The sequence below is a fragment of the Triturus cristatus genome, chromosome 6 (assembly GCF_964204655.1).
Source record: "Triturus cristatus chromosome 6, aTriCri1.1, whole genome shotgun sequence".
NCBI lineage: Eukaryota > Metazoa > Chordata > Amphibia > Caudata > Salamandridae > Triturus > Triturus cristatus.
In genome coordinates, this window is record NC_140589.1 from 760404634 (window position 1) to 760424621 (window position 19988).

Consider the following 19988-nt stretch of genomic DNA (forward strand, 5'->3'; position numbering starts at 1 on the left):
TATACCGATGCAATCTGGCGTACACCTCTATACGTGTCCATTTGACCGCAATATCAGCCTATCTCCAGAACAGGCAGCACCTCTCTTTATTCAAAGTGCCTGCCATCAAAGCATTCTTGGAAGGACTCAAACGAGTAATTCCTCCAAGCCACCCACCGGCTCCAATGTGGAACCTCAACTTGGTCCTCACACGCCTGATGGGTCCACCCTTTGAACCTCTACACTCATGCGAGATACAATTCCTTACCTGGAAAGTAGCTTTCCTAGTAGCGATCACTTCTTTAAGAAGAGTTAGTGAACTCCAGGCACTAACCGTTCAAGAGCCATTTATACAGGTTCACGCCAACAGGGTCGTACTACGTACCAACCCCAAATTCATGCCCAAGGTGATATCGCAGTTCCACATGAATCAAACTATTGAACTGCCTGTTTTCTTTCAAAACCCACAAACTGTCGCAGAAAGAGCACTCCATACACTAGATGTGAAGAGAGCCCTCATGTACTATATCGACAGGACTAAGATCTTTAGGAAGACAAAACAACTTTTCGTTGCCTTTGCCCCACACCACAAAGGTAACGCTATCTCCAAAGCAGGTATAGCCAGATGGATCGTTAAATGTATTCAAATTTGCTATCAAAAGGCTAAACGCACATTAACGATTCCCCCACGAGCCCACTCAACACGTAAGTTAGGGGCCTCCTTGGCTTTCCTAGGAAACATCCTTTTGCATGATATATGTAGAGCAGCCACCTGGTCCACTACACACACATTTACCAAACACTATTGTGTAGATGTGCAATCAAAACAGCAGGCAGCTGTAGGACAGGCTGTTCTCAAAACTCTTTTTCAGACCGCTGCAGCTGGCACTGGTAGCCGCCGCTAATAGGAGGTACTGCTATGTATTCTATGCACAGATATGAATTCAGCAGCCCACATGCCTCGAACTGAATATGCTACTTACCAGTATGCATCTGTTCTTGGCATGTAGGGCTGCTGACATTCATATCGCCCTCCCTCCTCCCCGGCGCCTGTGACAGCTGCAGCTCTCAGAATTACTGTAAGCATGGTCATCCCTTTCTGTATCTACTCCATCACTGCCACAATGGCGAAAAACAATCTGAGGATGGAGAGGATGCCCATGCGCACTGTAGTCCAGGGGAGGAGTCACCTATCCCAGGATACTTCGAAGACTCTTCCAGGACAACAACGTGCAAACATCCGGACCCAACACTAGGCGGCGATCTATGCACAGATATGAATGTCAGCAGCCCTACATGCCAAGAACAGATGCATACTGGTAAGTAGCATATTCATTTTCACACATGAAGCTCTGATCCAAGTCGTAATAGCCACTGTTATCTCACACTTGGACTATGCTAATTCTGTGTACCTGGGCATGCCAATCTACTTGCTCAAACGGCTACAGATAGCCCAGAACCATTCGGCCAGATTGATTCTTCATCAACCTAGATGGCAGCCAGCAACCCCTCTGCTGAGGAAATTACATTGGCTCCCCATTCCTCAACGCTGCACTTTTAAAGTGGGCTGCCCTATCTTCAAATCCCTGCATGCCAATAACCCTAAATTTATCAACAGCCTGATACTCAGACACACTCCCTCTCGCAACCTTCGCTCCGCTCACCTCTCACTCCTCACCATCCCTGTCTTTAAACGGGTATGTCAGGGTGGCCGCAGATTTGCAACTCTCGCCCCTAGAGTGTGGAACTCTCTCCCGGTGGAGATCAGGTCCTGCACTGATCTTCTGCAGTTCAGGAAGTCCTTCAAAACGTGGCTATTTGCACAAGCCTATGACTAATGATTCTTCTGGTAGCACTGGAGCCTTTCACAGCGCCATGAAACCACCCGGTGTACGTGGGCTTTATAAGTCATTTTTAACATTTATATTAACATCGATTGCTGTTTCATCACAGGCCTACCCATCTAGCCATTACACCAGAAAATTATATGGCCGCTCCTGGAACTTATAAGTGGAGATGGTGGATCTTGAGTTCAATTCTCTTGCATGTAAAGACAAAAGGCAGGTTTTAGAAAAATATATATGCCCACCACCAGAGCACTGTAACCAAACATAGAACATGTGTATACTTTTGAAATTTGTATAATACAGAAAATTCATAACTAAATGCATCTTCTTTTTCACCTTGCCGGAAATAAGGTTGTTGACCTTTGCGACAAATGTATAAATAGTAGTGCTTCCCTCCCTCACACAGTAATAAATGAATTGGGAAGTTAATGAGAAATATATTGCACCTTTTTTCATAAGTGTAAAATGCCCATTTGTGTTTGGGTTTTGACAGCCATCTGTACTTGACTGATTCTTTCACTGAATATGCATTAGTGTGGTTTTGAAGACACATAACTGTTTGCGTTTGTGGAAGTAATTTCAAGGCTTTAACCAAACATGCTGAAACTATGCCTCATTCTGCACATCTTAAAGATTTGAAGCGTGTATACAGATCTCCCTCCCATCTTTGCACCAATAGCCCATTCGTTTACAAGTCTCCTTTTAGAATATAGTTACATGTCTACTCCTACTCCCTCGCATATCTTTTTCTCAGGCTTATAGATCATTGAAGTCACAAAATATTTTAATATTCACAAATATATCCTAGCCAGCAGGAGTACACTCTTTGCCTTTAGAAGATAAAAAAATAATGCGTTATCCGCATAAGTGGTACTTTCTGAATCCTTTAGAAAACAATTTCCGTACTTTTGGGAGATTCATGAATGCATTCTCAGTTTTTCAGTTGTCATATTTGTAGATTAGTCATAATAGAGTAGGCTATCTGTATAATATTTGTGAACAAAGATCCAAGTAATAAATAAATAAGGTGCTCCTTGTGAGTGATAGAGCTCAGTGCACGTGAGTCATGGGGAATAAACTATGGAATTTGTGGAACAGCTCTAATTTTATCAACTATTGGCTGGCACAAAATAAATTCACACATCCAAATGTCTCTTTACTTATAATTTCCGTCCTATAGGCAATATTACTTCCGATCCAAAACTCAAAAGTCCCAAAGTTTTCACCCCATCAATACTTTCAAATTGGATTTTCATGAGAACAGTATTGTATAAACGCACCTCCAAAAACAAGGAACATGGTTAAATAATTAGGTGAGACCAAAAATTAGAGGAAAATCTTATCTCTGCTCAAATGGAATTTATGCCAGCATGACTAAATAACGGGAAAATAAAAGTTAAATAGAAAGCTGATTGTGGTTATACAAATATTGCATACAAATGACAGGTGACCAGTCTAGTCAGCAAAGTTTGTGATGGAGACTTTGATGGGAGAAGCAAATGTCTTTAGCTTCTGAAATAGAAAAAATAGGATAAAATAACTGGTGTGAATACTTAGAATGATAGTGCAACATACAGAAATGTACCTCAGACATGTACCAAATAGCTATTGGCAGAAGGGGTGAACAACTTGCCCTGGCTGTGTAAATAAAAAGCGGTACAAAAGGGGGTGGTGATGGACGGAGCATCAGAACCAATCAAACACTCACACCCAGTCCACAGATCTGGGTTTGATCCATCACCGTTCTTTAGCCCACTCTGCCACCCCAGTTCAGACATGGCCATATGCAAATCAGTCTGACCCTGTGCCTCATGGGAACAGTCCAGCCCGAACTGCTAAGCCATGCCTTCCCTGGACCGGAAACAAGTTTCCTAGGACCGGTTTCTGGCATTTCAGCCGTCTTCAGCCAGGCTTGCTTGAATCCAGTGGCAAAGTGAACAAGGGACTCACGTCTGAGCATACCCTGCCAACTTATGGCGAACAAAGCGGTACAAAAGGCGGTGGTGATGGACGGAGCATCAGAACCAATCAAACACTCACACCCAGTCCACAGATCTGGGTTTGATCCATCACCGTTCTTTAGCCCACTCTGCCACCCCAGTTCAGACATGGCCATATGCAAATCAGTCTGACCCTGTGCCTCATGGGAACAGTCCAGCCCGAACTGCCAAGACATGCCTTCCCTGGACCGGAAACAAGTTTCCTAGGACCGGTTTCTGGCAATAAATAAAAAGGATATATAATCCTCAAGGTCAGTTTGATATGAGAACCAAGTGCCCTCATGCGACGGGAACAAAAGATGGCACTCTCACGGGATTCACTCGAACTAATTTAATTACCATATGTCCCGTATTTTAAGTCACAAATTGTTTAACACAAAATGAAATGAAAAAATACCTAACGCCCTTTACTAGAAGAAAGACTGCAACAGGTAGCCTGCATGCTACAGCAATGTTGGAGCGGTCGCAACAAGAGGGATGCAGTCATACTCAGGCAAAGGTATCCCTACAAATTGACACAATATAAACTGTTGATTAAAATGATTGAAGTATTTTACGAAAAATTATTATTCAAACCATTTCTGCTTTTTTTTTAAACTTGACCAAACTCGATATTTAATAAGAGTCTGGAATAAAGGACAAAAGTGATATTGGTCCAAATTTTAGAGCGAAAACATTTTCAAATTTTACCATTTGTAATCACAATGATAGCCTTGTATTTTGTTTACATGACCCTTGGCCCATGACAGGTACCCTAACATGACAAACAGCGCAATTCATGAATCATTATTATAACTCTAGTTAACAGGGGATATAATCTTAAAGTGTGTGAGAGGAAGCCATACTAGTGTGCAACAGTGTCTTCATACAATATGTGTTTGACATTTAAAGGTTTACATAGTGACTTCGATACATAAGGGGGAAAAATAGCAGTTGCGTATGGCATTTTTGTGACAGAACACAAGAGTAGTGCACCCTTCCGTGTTCTGAAATAAAATAGTTTTGGTGTGTTTAACACACTTAGCAAAATATACTTTTGCAGACTTGGGTTCAGAAAGAACAACTTGTGTTTACCAAAATCTTGTTTGTGGGCTGCCAAAATAGGCGTGGTTAGAATGACTCTCTATGATGTCACCCAGTAACCCCATACCTGAAACAGATTCCACCTTTACCTTTATTTGTATTTCTTCCACCAACAGATTCTGGCAGCCAAAAGACTCCAACGAGACATAGTTTCCACACAAACATCCAGCGAAGACACCAAGTACTTAGTACTGCTGCAAATAAGAGCTACTGATGAAAGTTTTTTCAACACGAATAGCCCTAGCCCAAAACCTTAGCCTCCAGCTACAGGCCATATGAGAACTCTATAATTAACGTCATTTTGATCCCTCATGTATGAATTTCAGCATGAAAAGTAAATCTTCAAAATTTTGTCAGAATGTAACACTATTTTTCTTTACATTGTCCAATGTAGCCTTAGTTCGCTCAGGAATCATGATGAAAATAACTGTCAATCATGCTAAGGGTATCACAGTAAAAAAACAAAAGTAGTTATGAAATTGGCTATACCGAGACTTTGAATTGGAATGTGATTATAGTGAAAAGTATGTGGATCCCATTAGGCAAAGATCACAACACATACTTACAGTAGGCCATGATAACGATCCAAAAAATCCCAAACCATATTTCTATGTATTATTTTAATAATAAAACAGTTTTTAATATCTCCTCAACTGCAACACTGTTTATTAATTAACATTGAATCTGAAGCATAATAGACAGAACTGCACTAAAGAATGAACATGAGTATTCACAGGACGGTGACAAAAACCATTGTGAAGATCTCCAAAATGTATGTTAGAACTATAGTTGAAGTTTGCCTTTAGGTAAACCGTAAAATGTTAGGATATCGCTGTTAGACGAGGATTCTACATGAATGACAGTCACTCAGGGGGCAAAAACCAACATGGAGGACGTGCTTTTCTAAGGTTCTAGCCTCGCGCCCACTCGTTCTGCAGTATCACCTTGAGCACCCAAACCTGGCCTTAAACAGCCAGGTTATTGTCACATGGTGACATACAAGCCCCATTGGACCACCTAGAACCGATGATTGTGTGAGGCAACAGAGAAACTACAGCTGTAGTGCCATAAAAGCTGATCATGGGGCGAAAATCACAAGTCAGACACTCCATCACGATCCATTACCACAAGACAAGAGCAGCAGTAAAGAGGGTACAGCTCCGACACACACCAGCTGTAGCATCAACAACGGTGATGAAGAAACCACTGTGACACACAGCGACAGGCCAGTGTGTTAAGATGGCAGCTGCAACTATGCGTTTGACCTAGTGAGACTAGCCTGGAAGGGGGAAGTGGTGTGCCCGCTTAACTGTCACACCTGAAGGGAGCCTTTCCTGCTTGATTGGATGTCAGGCAACTCATAAAAGTAAAGGCAAGATCATGTGAAGAGACAAGGTGTGCTTGGTAGTATCTTCAGCTACTAAGTGCATTGGCACATTAGCTTGGAGGTGTGCTTACTAGGAACGCTGCACAGTGGATTGAATGACAACTGATGTCACAGATGTGAGACAGGTGCCTTCCAGAATAGTCTGGTCACCTGTTGCACTATCAGTTATCAGGACCATTGATGAGTCCAGAGACCTACAACCAAGGAGAAAGAGTGGGTATGGTTTGTGGTGCAACAAATATGTACAACATACAGTGATCTTAATTAGGGAGGTTTTACATACTGGGTATCCGTGAAATTGGCCCACTACGTCTCTGCACCCCACTTGACTGAAATGGTAGGGCATTGAAAGTGACCCAGAAGGAGTGGCACCAAACAGGAGCCTGAAGGGTACCTCAGATAATCCAGATATAGGCATATAGTCTTGACAGAGTTTAAAACAGCCATCAGCATTAAAACACATAACTACAGCTAGGGGACACACAAGAGAAAGATGCAGATCACTTGAAAATCATGGCTATTGACAAGCTTGAACTTTTCCCTAACCAGGACAAGAAGGGTATGCTTGTCTCAACAACAACATCAGTTTTGACTGCAAGAGGTGCCACATCAGCTGTGGAAAATACGTGCACTGATCGTCTTGACCCAGCTTTCTTAACCGACTTTATCCTACAAGTGACCCAGTACTTCTGAGCAGCTGTCGGAACCAAAATACAGTTGACACAGTGACTCAGGCTGAAGGCTGCATATCAGAATTAAAGGACACAGTGAAAGAGCTGAAAACTACAGTACCTCAATTCACTTCTGCGTCAAAAGAGCTACCAAACAGGACTGAAAGCACTGAAGACAGGAACTATTGAAGGCTGCTGACGCTGAGGGTGAGGGGGTGTCTGACACGGAGGGAGGGCGGGTCCCATCCTCCCCTGCATCCGCCTAGAGGAGCGTTGAGGGGTCGGGCGGTGGCACGCTTGGGTGGCTGACGGTACTGTGTTGGGCAAGTCGGAGGCGTAGCATCACAGACTTGAGTGCCTTACCATGTATTCTGTCATTAAGTCATGCCGGAGGGGGGTGGGGGTTGAGGGTGGTGGGTGAGGGGAGGGATGTAACGTGGGGTTGCTGTTTTACTTTAGTTGAGTTGATTCTATTGCACGGCAGAATCTCCTGAGTGGAGACTCCGAGACCTACGGGTATATGAGCTGCCTACATATGGACACTGCATGGGGGACTTTCACGGATTACCCTACAAGGTTTGCTGGGGAGGCACTGAAGTACTTAGTATATTGTGGAGTCATAGTAAGGATGTTGGTGCAAAGGGACTTGTATGTAGGTATGTTTCGGGCAAGCGTGGGAAGTTGATTGCACTGTATTTGAGTGATTTTCATGCCAATAAAAACATATTTTCAAAAAAATTATGAGGCATGTAAGCATAATATTCACGGAGACAAGGAGGTACTGTCCTGCAGTAATTGCAGTAAGGACTTCACCTCAACGATAACGAATACACAACAGAGGGGAGAACTGTCCTTCCTCCTGTTGAACTGTAGATCCCTAACTAAACATAAACATGAAATTCATGATGTATTGGAGGGACAAAAGCCCAATGCCATGTTTCTGACCGAAACTTGGCTCAATGATAGCTCTACCCCAGATATCCTAGATGCTCTACCTGAAGGTTATGGGATAGCAAAACAGGATCGGGTTGGACAAAGGGGGGAGGGGGATTGCTATAATCTATAAATCACCGAAAAAATTTGACTTTAAGGAAACATACCTAGAAAAATGTGAGGGGATGTTTTTCACGCTTTCCATAGCAGGCAACGACACTATAGCTGGTTTCTTGATTTATCCTCCTCCTGGCCCAGAAACACAATTCATCACCAGCCTAGGGGAAAAAATCAAGCAGGACACATTTTAGATCCAATTTTTACTAATATAACTGACATTGAAGTGGGAGCATCCTGGCCAATTCCATGGTCCGATCACCACATAATCCCTTTTCAGATCACACACACGAACCCACGAGTCAGTTTACCGAAAAAGACAGTAACCCGTAGGAAGTGGGAGAAGCTTAATCCGGACTCATTTACACAGGCACTATTAAAAAATGAGCCGGAACTTAATAACTGAGCCAAGAGACAAGTGAGAACATGGATAACCGAAGCACTGAATGAAATAGCACCCTGGACGACCAAAAATACCAGGAGGGGGAATATTTCAGCTCTATGGTTCAATGACACCTTAATAAAGGCCAAACAAAGGTGTAAACAGTTGGAACGCAAGTAGCGTAAGAATTACTGTGTAAACATCAAAGGAGAGTATAAACAACAACAAAAAAACATATTAAGCACTAATAAAGAAAGCTCGATGTGATTTCTACACTAGGAAAATTGAAATGGCTAGAAACTCCTCAAATGAAATGTTTGCCACACTAAAATCCTTACAGTCAGCGGATAGACTAACAGAGCCCCCCTCTGTATCAGAGGAATCCTGCAATAGAATTGCCGATTTCTTTACAGAGAAAGTGACAAAGATCTATGATACTTTACCTAGGGAAGCACGTCAGGGCACCAGCTCCAAAGGCACTACGTTTACAGTAGTCAAAGGTGCAACCCTATATGAATTCAAAGTGCCAGAGCCAGAGGTAATAAGGGAACTAGCAAATGGAATCCAATCAGGTTCACCAAGGGACCCAGCTCGTCCCGAAATCTTACTACAAGGAGCAAACTGTATTGTACCATTCATATCGGAACTTATCTCCCGTTCCTTCCAATCGGGCGAAGGTCCCTTTGATTGGAAGCAAGCCATGGTCCGTCCATTAAGGAAAAACCACAAATAGATTATGAGGTACTAGAGAATTTACGTCCCATTTCACTCTTACCTTTCTTTTCCAAAATTGCAGAAAAAATAGTTAATACACAGCTCACAAACCACAGAGATAGTAATGACCTACTACACTGCTCACAATCAGGCTTCCGTGCCGCACACTCCACTGAAACCGCCTTGCTCCTGGCCACAGAAACTCTAAGACAACAGGCGGATGAAGGACACACATCTGCACTGAACCTGTTGGACCTCAGTGCAGCATTTGACAGTCTCCCATGCAATCCTTCTCCAGAGGTTAGAATCTTGTGGAATTAAGGGCATGGCCCTGAGCTGGATGAGATCCTTCCTGGCGGAAAGGGGCTTCCAGGTTATACAAGATACATTTACATCTAAGAGATCTCCCCTATTACAAGGAGTACCCCAGGATCAATACAGAGCCCCACATTGTTCAATCTATATATGGGACCACTCGCTAATATAGTGGAAGGTTACAAGGTGTCCATTGTATCATACGCTGACGATACGCAGCTTATCGTCACACTATCTCAAAACTCAGAACATAATGCACATCAATTCTCCCAATGTATGGGGGGAGGTAACAGCATGGATGAAACTCAATGGCAGTAAAACAGAAGTGATGGCAATGGGAAGGGTACCTTCTATCTGGACATTGGCCTAGTGGCCGGAAGCGCTTGGCCAACTCCCAACCCCTAAAGCCGAAGTCAAGAACCTTGGAGTATGGCTTGACTCCAACCTGACATATGAAAGTCAGATCCGAAAAATAACAGGCAAATGCTTCGGAACGCTGAAAACCCTGCGGAAGGTCATTGACCTGCTATTGGTTAAGGCCAGAAAAACCATAGTACATGCCGTGGTCACCTCTCAGATTGACTACGGCAATGTTCTATACCTAGGCGTAGCAAAAGAAATAGGCTGATGAAGCTACAATCAATTCAAAACGCCGCTGCCCGGCTAGTGCTGAATCTCCCCAAAAGATTGTCCAACACTAAGGCCTTGGCCAACCTACATTGGCTACCTGTGGGCAAAAGGATCCTGTTCAAGGCAATGGGCTTTTGTCACTGTATCCTAGCTAATAAAGGCCCAAGTTATCTGCAAACCATGATAACACCCTATACCCCCAGTAGAAACCTAAGATCTGAAGGAAAGACACTAGTAATTGTACCCAGAATTAGGAAGGCTTGGCTGGCTAGGTGGCTGCTCGTTCAGATACTTAGCAGCAAAACAGGGGAATTCACTACCGGTGGATTTGTGAAGAGAGCCATGTGAAGCTGCCTTTAGGAAAAAGCTGAAAACTTGGCTTTTTCCCACCAGTAAATTAGAATAGACTTAGAAACATGACAGCTAGGGCACACCTACTTATCTCATGTCATTCTGAGAATCTGCTTTAGCGCGGGGACACACCATTGGTGTAACCAGGCGCTCTACAAATCCTAATGATGATGATGATGATGAGGAATGAAGAGAGAATGGTTTTCAAATGTTGGCATGGACACCAATCAGGCTTTGGGGTGGAAAGGCACTCACCGAACTGAGTGGGGTAGAGTGAGTGGGGCAGTGAAGGGCTTGGCTAATATTTATGCATTTAATGGGATCCATGCTGCAGCAGTGGGTAGTGATTTTTTTAAAGTATTGAAACTCTGTACCCAACTCGAATTTCAGCTGTGGTATAATAGTGCAGTTTCGCATAAAGTTCTGAACGTACTCTATAGTGAAATAATCCAGTCTTGTCATGAAATGCCACCTCAGAAGAATAATATTCTCTCACATGCCTTAGCACAGTTTTGAGAGAATGGTGCATGTTTCAGTGCAATTACCACAAACAAATTCTAAAACACCTGTGGTGATGAATGCATTTCACACAGTTGTAGTGTGCTTCATTGTGAGTCAAAATCAAGCACACCCCAATTGTTCTCCACATGTGGGGAGATGGAAATTAGGTCTCAGTTTGCTAGCACTTCAACTGCAGAATGAATTTTCTGATAGAGACTTCTGACTGCAGATTCCACAAAATATTCCCTCAGGCATCAGGCTGGGTCTGGAAAACTTTGAAGCAATACCACTGTGCACCAAGAGGTGTCCCGTGTAACTCCGTGATGACGCTGTCCACTGCTGAATGTGATGTAAGCTGGCCTATATAGGTGCCAACCATTTGCTCTGACATCTGTTGTTTTTTTTTCATACCAACTAGTGGGTATCCGTAATAAAATCTAGTTTCCCAAGACCATTTTTTAAAAACTTTTTCCAGTGTGCAAGGCCCATGTTATTGATGTCTGTGACTGATCCCTACTTGGTCTGCCTGTGGTGCATGAGGTGTGTTATCACCATATCTAACACCAGCACGGTGTATAAATGTGTAATTAATTTTCTTCATCCTGCCAAGTCCAACAGCCACTGCACAACTGCATGTTCCGGTGCTCCCTCTGGGACCAAGATGCTGCAGGAACCGCCCTAGCCAAAACTGTTTCTGCAGTTGTAATAGCGCTTTGAATCTGTTATTGATAAACAGATCCCTGCCCGTTTTGCAAGTTCCTTCCCACCATCCAAGAAAGGTCATATCTTTCAACATATTTTAGAACTGTCTCAGGGGCCAGAGGAACAGTCAGTGCAATGAGGCTCAGTTCAATACTTTAATCACCACTTTGTGCCATATTCCGGTCTTCTGTTGGATCAAGTAAGGAACCCCTAGACTGCATGTGGAGACCAATTGTTTGTATGTGACTGTGGGCCTTTAAACAAGGGACAGTGTAGGTTGGGGCAATGCATCGCCCGTCTTGTGGTCGAGGACTTTCCTTCACATGGTGAGGAGTGATTAAGAAGACAGGTGATGTGGTAATGGGGAGTTCTCCAACTGTCAGAATCAATGAGGGGGGTCACAAGATCTAAGATAATTGTATTATACAGTGGACTCTCTGGAACAAAGTGGATTTTTCTCAGGATAAGTAATACAGTAAGGCTACTGTTGGCAACCGTTTTATGGCACCGCACTGATATGCACAGTTTACAACAAATTACCTAGAAATGGTCTTGTTGCTATGGAAAAAGGAGCACCCAAAGAGCAAAACATTTTCACTGGGACTCTAAAAGTACTTGCTCAGCAGCAGGTTTGGGATTGGAGTTGGGATTAAAAGTAGCAAATTACCTAGTAATTGGCGTCAAAGATTTTATGCCTGTTAATGAGAATCTGGTTAATGCCACTAACAAATGCTTAACTATCAGCTGGAATGGTCCCAGAACAACTCAAGAAAGGGGATAATTCTCCCATGCCCCTTTGAAAACAGCCAGACTAGATGCCTCAAAGATGAAAAAGTATTGCCCTATCCTAATTACTAGCTATAGCTAAGGTGATCGAGACGCTCCTACCTGGCATAATTTTCTCGACATAAAAGACAAGCTGGAGATTCAGCATAGAATGCTTGTTTGTGGACATTATCAATGAATTACAAGGATGAAGGGCAGGAGGGATCCTACGTTTAGAAATCTCTGCGTCTTTTGACATGGACAAACATGACATCTAGCTGTGGCATCTCAATGCTGTGGGTCTGGCTGACAAAGCTTTATACTGGTTCACTTCATTCTTGGAAAATAGATTCCAGACAGTGACCCTTACCCCTTTTGCACCACCCAAAGTCGTCTTCTTGTGTAGTACTGACGTATATGTTTTGATTCTGGTTTTGTTTAATGTTTACATCCAACCCCTTTTCTTTCTGGTTAGGTTGTTTAGCTTTGCAACACTCTGATACGCAGATGATACCCAGCTGCTTCTTAGGTTTCAACAGTCCTCATCCAACTCCAGCAGCATGTTGAAAGACTGCATGATTGCCATTCAGAAATGGATGCTAAATAATTTCTTTCAAATTAATGGAGAGAAGACTGGGCCACTAGTAATTGGGGAGAATTCATAGTCCTGGAGTTTCCCTCAAGGACCCTTATCAGTCAGCCTCCCACCTATCGCTGCGAGGTAGTTCAAGAGCCTGGGATTCCTTTTTGGCTAAGAGCTTTCCTGTAACCCTCAACTTCAAAAAGTTTGGATAGCTGTTTTTTTGCAATAGAAAATCTCGAGGATTGTTTGTCTGTTTATCCCCAATGTTATGTTATGTTATGTTATTTGAGTTTATAAGGCGCACAGCTACCCCAAGGGGTTTCCCGGTGCCAGCCTGAAAGGAAGGAGGGAAAGTAAAAGGAACTACAAGTTAAATAACCAAGTTTTCAGCTGTTTTAGAAAATTAACATAAACATAACATAACATGTGTATTTGTAAAGCGCACGTTCACCCAGAGGTCTCTTGGCGCTGAATAACAGATGTTCATTGTTTCTTTACGTAGGGAAATGGGAAGAGAGTTCCTCAGGGTGGGTCCTAAGGTCAAGTAGGCAAAGGATCGACCTCGCATAGGCCTCAATCTGATTCTAGGGACAGTAAATTTAAGCTGAGTAGTGGAGCGAAGAGTGCGTGAGGGTAAATAGGGTTGGACTAAAGACTGCAGGTACTGAGGGGCTGAACCAGTTTTGATTTTGAAAATATAGCTCAAGGCTTTGAATTTAATACGATTCTCCACCTTAAGCCAGTGAAGGTTACGAAGAAAGCCTGAAATAGAAGCAGTCCTAGGGACCTGGCAGAGCAATCTGGCCCCCGCATTTTGCACTATCTGCAAACTTTGTATCACATCCTTATTGCAATCCAGATATAAGACTTTGCTGTAGTCCAGCCTAGATGTTATAAGGGCCTCGACCACAGTTCTCTGAGTGGAAAGGGGGAGCATCCAAAGAATCTTCTTCAGTCATTTAAGAATGGTAATACAGATAGAGGCCACCTTCACGACTTGCTTTTTCATAGATAACTGAACGTCGATAATCACCCCAAACTGGAGAGTAGAAGATTCAGATTCCTTAGCTGTCGAACAGGAAAACATTAGCTGAGTATCATCAGCATACGAAAATATGGACTGCCCTGCATCTTCGGCAATATCTGCCAGTGGGCGAACATAAATATTAAACAAGAGAGGGATCAGAACCGAGCCCTGGGGCACTCCATACGGAGAATGATGAGTTTTAGAACAGGCCGTGGAGGAGAAGACCTGAAACGTATGGTTGTTAAGAAAAGTCAATCCATTGGAGAGCAAGGCTCTCAATATCCAGGGATTGCAACGCTTTCAGTAACACGGTGTGAGACATAGTGTCGAATGCCGTACTCAGGTCGAGAAGAATGAGGGCCACCGTGTCACCAATGACCAAGCGGTGTTGCAGCATTTTAGTGACTCCTAGCAAAGTAGTTTCAGTAGAAAATCCTGCACTAAAACCTGATTTTGAAGGGTGTAAAAAGTTCTGGGCCACAAAAAAGGAGGAAAGTTGGGAATTAACATGTTTTTCCAAAATCTTGGAAAAGGCAGAAGAAGAGAAATCGGTCGAAAGTTAGAAGGCTGAGAGGGATCAGCATTTGTCTTTTTTAAGAATGGCAGAACCATGGCATGTTTTCATTCTGGCGGGACTATTCCCTCCTGTAACGAGGCATTGAGGAGCTCCATGATTAGCATAATCAAAGGAGACTTAAGTTGCCTCAGTAAGGAGATAGGGAGCAAATCGCAAGGGGAGCCAGATTTTAAGTTGGCCAGGATCAAATTAAAAGAACTAGGATCCAGTAAAGACCCAAGATTCCATTTTATTGATGGATTTAGAGTTGTTACCATACTCTTGTCTTGTGGCAGTGACTTGCATTAGAAAAGGCATAGGCTGGCTTTGCAATATTAGTCAGGTTATCACCCGTCATTGCAGAATATATATTTTTTACTTTGCTCACAAAAAAGTGGGCAAGATCTTCACACTGTTTTTATTAAGGATAAGAGGGGTAGACTGACTTTTGGCTCAAGATAGTTCCTTGACCACCTTGAACAAGGTCTTAGAACAGTCCTTGAGCTTGAGAAATTGTGGAGGAGACATATTCAGCACAGGCTATTTTGCAAAGAGAGTGATATTCCCTTATGGTCTTTTTATAGGTCCATTTAGTATCAGGCGCGTAATTCTTCGTCCATAGTCTTTCTAAGGTTTTACATTTTGTTTTGTCATTTTTAAGCCTCTCCGTGAACCAGAGGGGAAGGGGACGCTGATTATTAAACCGTTTGTTAGAGAGAGGGAGACAGGAATCAATTGAATGTAGAAGACAGCTTTGGATCACCCCATGGTCCGCAATTCTCATTTGTTCAATTGCAGGGGGTACTGTTGATTATAAGATAATTTAAGGCTCCAATATCAAGCTTTCTCCAATTTCTCGTTTTGGGCTTAATACCCCTCGGGGCTACCAGGGGGCCAGAAACAACTTTAAAATGAAAGACAACAGGAAAGTGGTCAGACCAACATAGTGGGAGGGCACGGAGACAGCAAATATCGGACAAGTTAGAAAAGATGGGTTCTGATAAGTGGAAAGCTCCTTCCGAATCAAGTAATTTCCAAGCTTCCACATCTCCAGAAAAAGGCTGTCCGGTTCCAAGAAGGTCTTTGGAAATTCGACTACGAGTCTCATATAAAGCAAATTCTTAGCTGGCTCCCTATTACACTAGGTTCCATCTGAAAGTTGTCTACGTCACCCAGACAGCTTATTTCAACCTCCCTACGTAACACGTCTAGTGACTCCTCACCAGCAGGCAAGTTCACTATGATGCAACTCTGCCTCCATGCTAACTGTTACTTGGTTGGTTCCCAGGTGGGGACAGAGCATTTTATTTGCTCTGTCCCAAGTGATGGAATGATCTTCCGCTGCGTGTACGCACTATCCCCAACTTCAGAACTTTAAAATCTGTTGTAAAAATTCACTTACTTTCTCAGCCTTAGTCTTTCTCTTGAGATCGGCTAGTGATTCTCCTATGTTTACTTATTTCTCATGCTTTTATACCTTTCCCCTTCTGATCCTAGTGCCCAAATGTTTAGGTGAATGTTGCACTTACTAAATAATAGTAGTAAAAAAATCTTTATTTCGGCACATAGCCATAAAAGAATACATAAAATCATGATACATAAATAAAAAAACTAAAACAACTTATTCTAATTTGTTTTTAAAGTGGTATCTCTAGTAATGGTTTTGCCCCAATGTCAAAATAGAGGCAGTAGAAATAACAGTGAAAAATATCTGATGCTTTATGTAGAGGAGTGGACAGCGCCCATATCAAAAATAGACCAATGATTCAGTGATAACTAGCATCTTCAGAATAGAAGAGGATGAGTTTCTAGTTGTTTTCTAGTGTGTATTAAAGTGTCATTCCTTGGCAAATGAAGATTTACATAAAGACTTTAAAGCTAGGAAATCTCTCCAACTTGAGAAGTGTAAAGAATAAAAAGGAGAGGAACAGTCACATTAAGGAGAGACTGGGAAATTAAAACTACAGTTTTTCCTTCTTCAAATAGCAAGCACTTCACATATTATTTTATCGACTTAAGCGTTACTTACAATAACAATACAGCCCGTTGCCCTAGGCCATGCCTGTCATTTAAGGCCCTCTATGTGAGTAATAGACTTGAGCCCCAGGCAAGGGCCAATAACGAAAGAGAGGGATTTTTCCACCTGATAAAATCTGAGGCCAAATGGCAATAATGCTATTTGAACATTACACCTACTGAGGGTATAATTTTCTAAATTAACAAGAAACAGAAAGAAACACTTTGACATGTTAGAGGACACTACCCATATCAGCCGTAATTAGTCCACTGTCATCAGTGTAGCACTCAACATTCCAATGTTCTAAGTAGGTAAAAATTATTTTTGAGAGCTATTTTTGCAAACAAATGTTTTAAATTAGATTGTTCTTCAGTACTTTCAGTTTATTCACCTACATGCAATAAACTTAATTTTTATTAGTTTTCTCTTGGAACCCATGCAAAGTTACTTTATTGCAATGTCTCTATTTTCTAGGTTTTCACCATATAATTGTGAAAAGTGGCTAAAAGGGCAAACATGTTAAAGTGCTAAACATATTTTGCAATGTTCCTTTCTCATCATTTACTGTATGAACAAATGTGATGCAAGGAGCTTTCCTCACATCTGTTGTTTTCATGCAGCAAAAGAAGAAGAATGATAAATCAACTAACAGGTTTGTGAGTGTCCCTAATCTAAGTGCCACGGAGAATAGCACAGTGGGCAATGGACATCCTACACGCCTGGAACCAATCCCCAATTCACCCATCCACGATATTGAGTTCAACAGCAGCAAACCACTTCCTCAACCAGTGCCACCCAAAGAGCCCAAGACGTTTTTGAGGTGAGCAGTGACTCACCAGGTATATTTTCGTATTTAGGCTACGGGCGACTTTCATATCCTTTTGGATCTAAATGAAACCCATTGCTTTCATGCCTGAGGACAACAGTCTTTCTGTGGGTTTATTTTATAATATGTATATATAGTAAACCTCTTTACAGTACTCCTTTATTAGTGTACAGTTTGTTGAAATGTGAAATGTGTTCCATGTATTTATCTGTAAGATGTAAAGTCGCATAAGCGTTAATCTATTGATGTGTTTGCAAATGTTTGTCAACAAATTGCCTTCAGTGTGTTGAGTGTTTGTCAAAGCAGTTTTGTTCTCCAAATGTGATTTAAAGCACTTTTGTATTCCTTATTTTACTCGTTTTTTTAAATATATTTTGCATGACAGTTCTATTCTGTTTATTTTGCATGGATCCCTATCATAATAATTAATGGAAATAAAAGAACTATGATATTGAATATTGGCTTGTGCATTGAATGGATGGTGCCCATAGTAACTGCACTACCCTCTACGAAAACTTGCAGATTTTGTTTTTATAGCAAACAATTTCTGCTTGTCATCTGTGACCCTGCAGCTTCTGATCAGGCATGTAGGGTTTTTATGAATTCTTCCTCTTCAAATCACAGTTTCAGGTCTATTGGCTGTCATTGTTCTGTTTGTACAGCACATTCTTCTGATAAATTCAAGCAAATACCCTGGTATCACTTTACCTGGCCCATGGACCAACGCCATCCTATGTGGCATTATTGTAACCAGGATGATCTAAATGTAGATATTAAATGTGATAGAAAAAAAACATATTCTAAACAACATCTGTTACGTGTTTTGCCAATTCTATGTATATTTCACATTGTTGTTTCTGCTTTGCATGTGCCTGCATATGTTTAGTGTCAGTAAGATGCATGTTAGCCTGCATGAAGTCCAGGATTGGCAGACATTGGAATGTCTTTGAAATGCGTTTTCCCTGTGAGATGGTATGTATTTCCACTCTTGTTTTATGTGTGCTAACAAGCCAAAGAATCTCGTCAAAAGAAGCTAAAATAATTGTGTTTCTTTGCATCCCTTGGTCTCCCACAAGAGACTTCAAGGCAGTAATTTATTATAACTTTAATAAACCTTTTTTATATAGACGATTCCGAATTCATGAAAATAGAATGCACGAAACTCCTACTGTGGGACCCTTAAATGTAATTTATGTATAATCCCAAAGTGTGTTTCTGTTCAGTAAGTGAAACATTTCAGCACATTTCTGCATTTGCATGATGGTTACATCATGCTTCTAAAAACAACTTCAACAAAAAGGATGCTAAAAGGGGGACTCTCTAAATTGACAAAAATGAGGACGTACCTCAAATTAAAAAAACATAAGTCTAATAACTACGAGTGACTTTAATTTATTTTTTCAATTAAATATTTGTGAAATGAATTCCGTATTAGATGTACACTTGATATCGCACTGGGTGTGCTGCTGGTGCGCTCCAATGGAGTGGATGATAGGGTACACAAGGATTATACATTTTACAATAAACTAGTATTATGTATAACTTGGGTGGGGCAGAAGGCCATGGGAACTGAAAATTTAATCATGTAGCTGCTGATTACTTTTTTCCAAACCGTTGTGCATTCTGGCATTTTGTATATGGTGTTAATATGTATTTTCTTTTGTAACTTTAGCCCTCACCAGACTGATGGTTCACCAGTGACTTCGTCCGATCCACAGCACCAGGAATGGTTTGCCCGATACTTCACATTTTGAGAGACAGTTTTTTATTCTCTTTGTGGCACAGCCTTCGTATGGACTATTTTTATGAGCATGACTTCATACAGAACCCCACGTGACAAGCTTTGCTGTAACTATGTCAAACACTGTGAACAAGAACGTATTTGTCTCTCCGATTTAAAAAAAAAAAAATGAAATGCACTGTATTTCTTGTGCTATTTGTTGGAATCACTTTACATTGTATTCTATAATGTGTGTAATAACTATCCCCGTTATTTTTATTATTAATCGAAATGGAAAAATCTTGAAACTTTGTAATAATTGCATAATAAATTTTGTTAGAACAAATATTTTCTGATTCGAACTTTGACTGTTAATATTGTATGTATGTATTATTCTATGGTAACAAAATGTAGCACAAGCAGATTGGTCAGAAAACAGAATGTGTTAGTTCCCAAACTGAAGGAGAAGAGTTGCAAGACCTACTGCATGCCACAGAGGAGTGTGCAGCTTGATATCAGTGGTCATGTTTCTTTGTTTCATTTGGTGTTATTATTATGTATTTATTGTTTAATCTATTTATTTGATTTTTTATAAATCTCTTAGTCGGCAAGTAGATGCTTCGTGGCACACTAGAATGGCAAGGGATTTGGGAAAGGAAACAACAGACAGGGGATTGTGTCTTTGTTGAAAATAAATAAACAGTGCCTATACAAATTACTATTCTAATGACCAGAACTAATTAAGTTATTTGCTCAGCAAGAGAGGCCAAACAGACCGATCCAGGGAAACCTAATGGAAACAGCAGTACCCATGTTCTCATCATGTTGATTATGTTCATCTAGTATTAATGATTGCTAACATTTTAAGCCCTAACCGACCCA

At 41.5% G+C, this 19988-nt stretch overlaps 1 protein-coding gene across 3 annotated transcripts in view; it reads left to right on the plus strand.

Annotated features, from left to right (window-relative positions):
* The window catches only part of FAM184A (family with sequence similarity 184 member A), a 630233-nt gene extending 610787 nt beyond the window's left edge, over positions 1-19446 (plus strand). Inside the window, exons 17-18 of one of the 3 annotated variants that reach the window (XM_085611278.1) lie at positions 17181-17380; positions 19059-19446. In XM_085611278.1, the coding sequence (XP_085467404.1) occupies positions 17181-17380; positions 19059-19140 (282 nt within the window). In that variant the 3' untranslated portion in view covers positions 19141-19446. The remainder of the gene's footprint in view (positions 1-17180; positions 17381-19058) is intronic. The other 2 variants (XM_085611279.1, XM_085611280.1) reach the window with 2 other exon arrangements.
* The last annotated feature ends 542 nt before the right edge of the window (positions 19447-19988 follow it).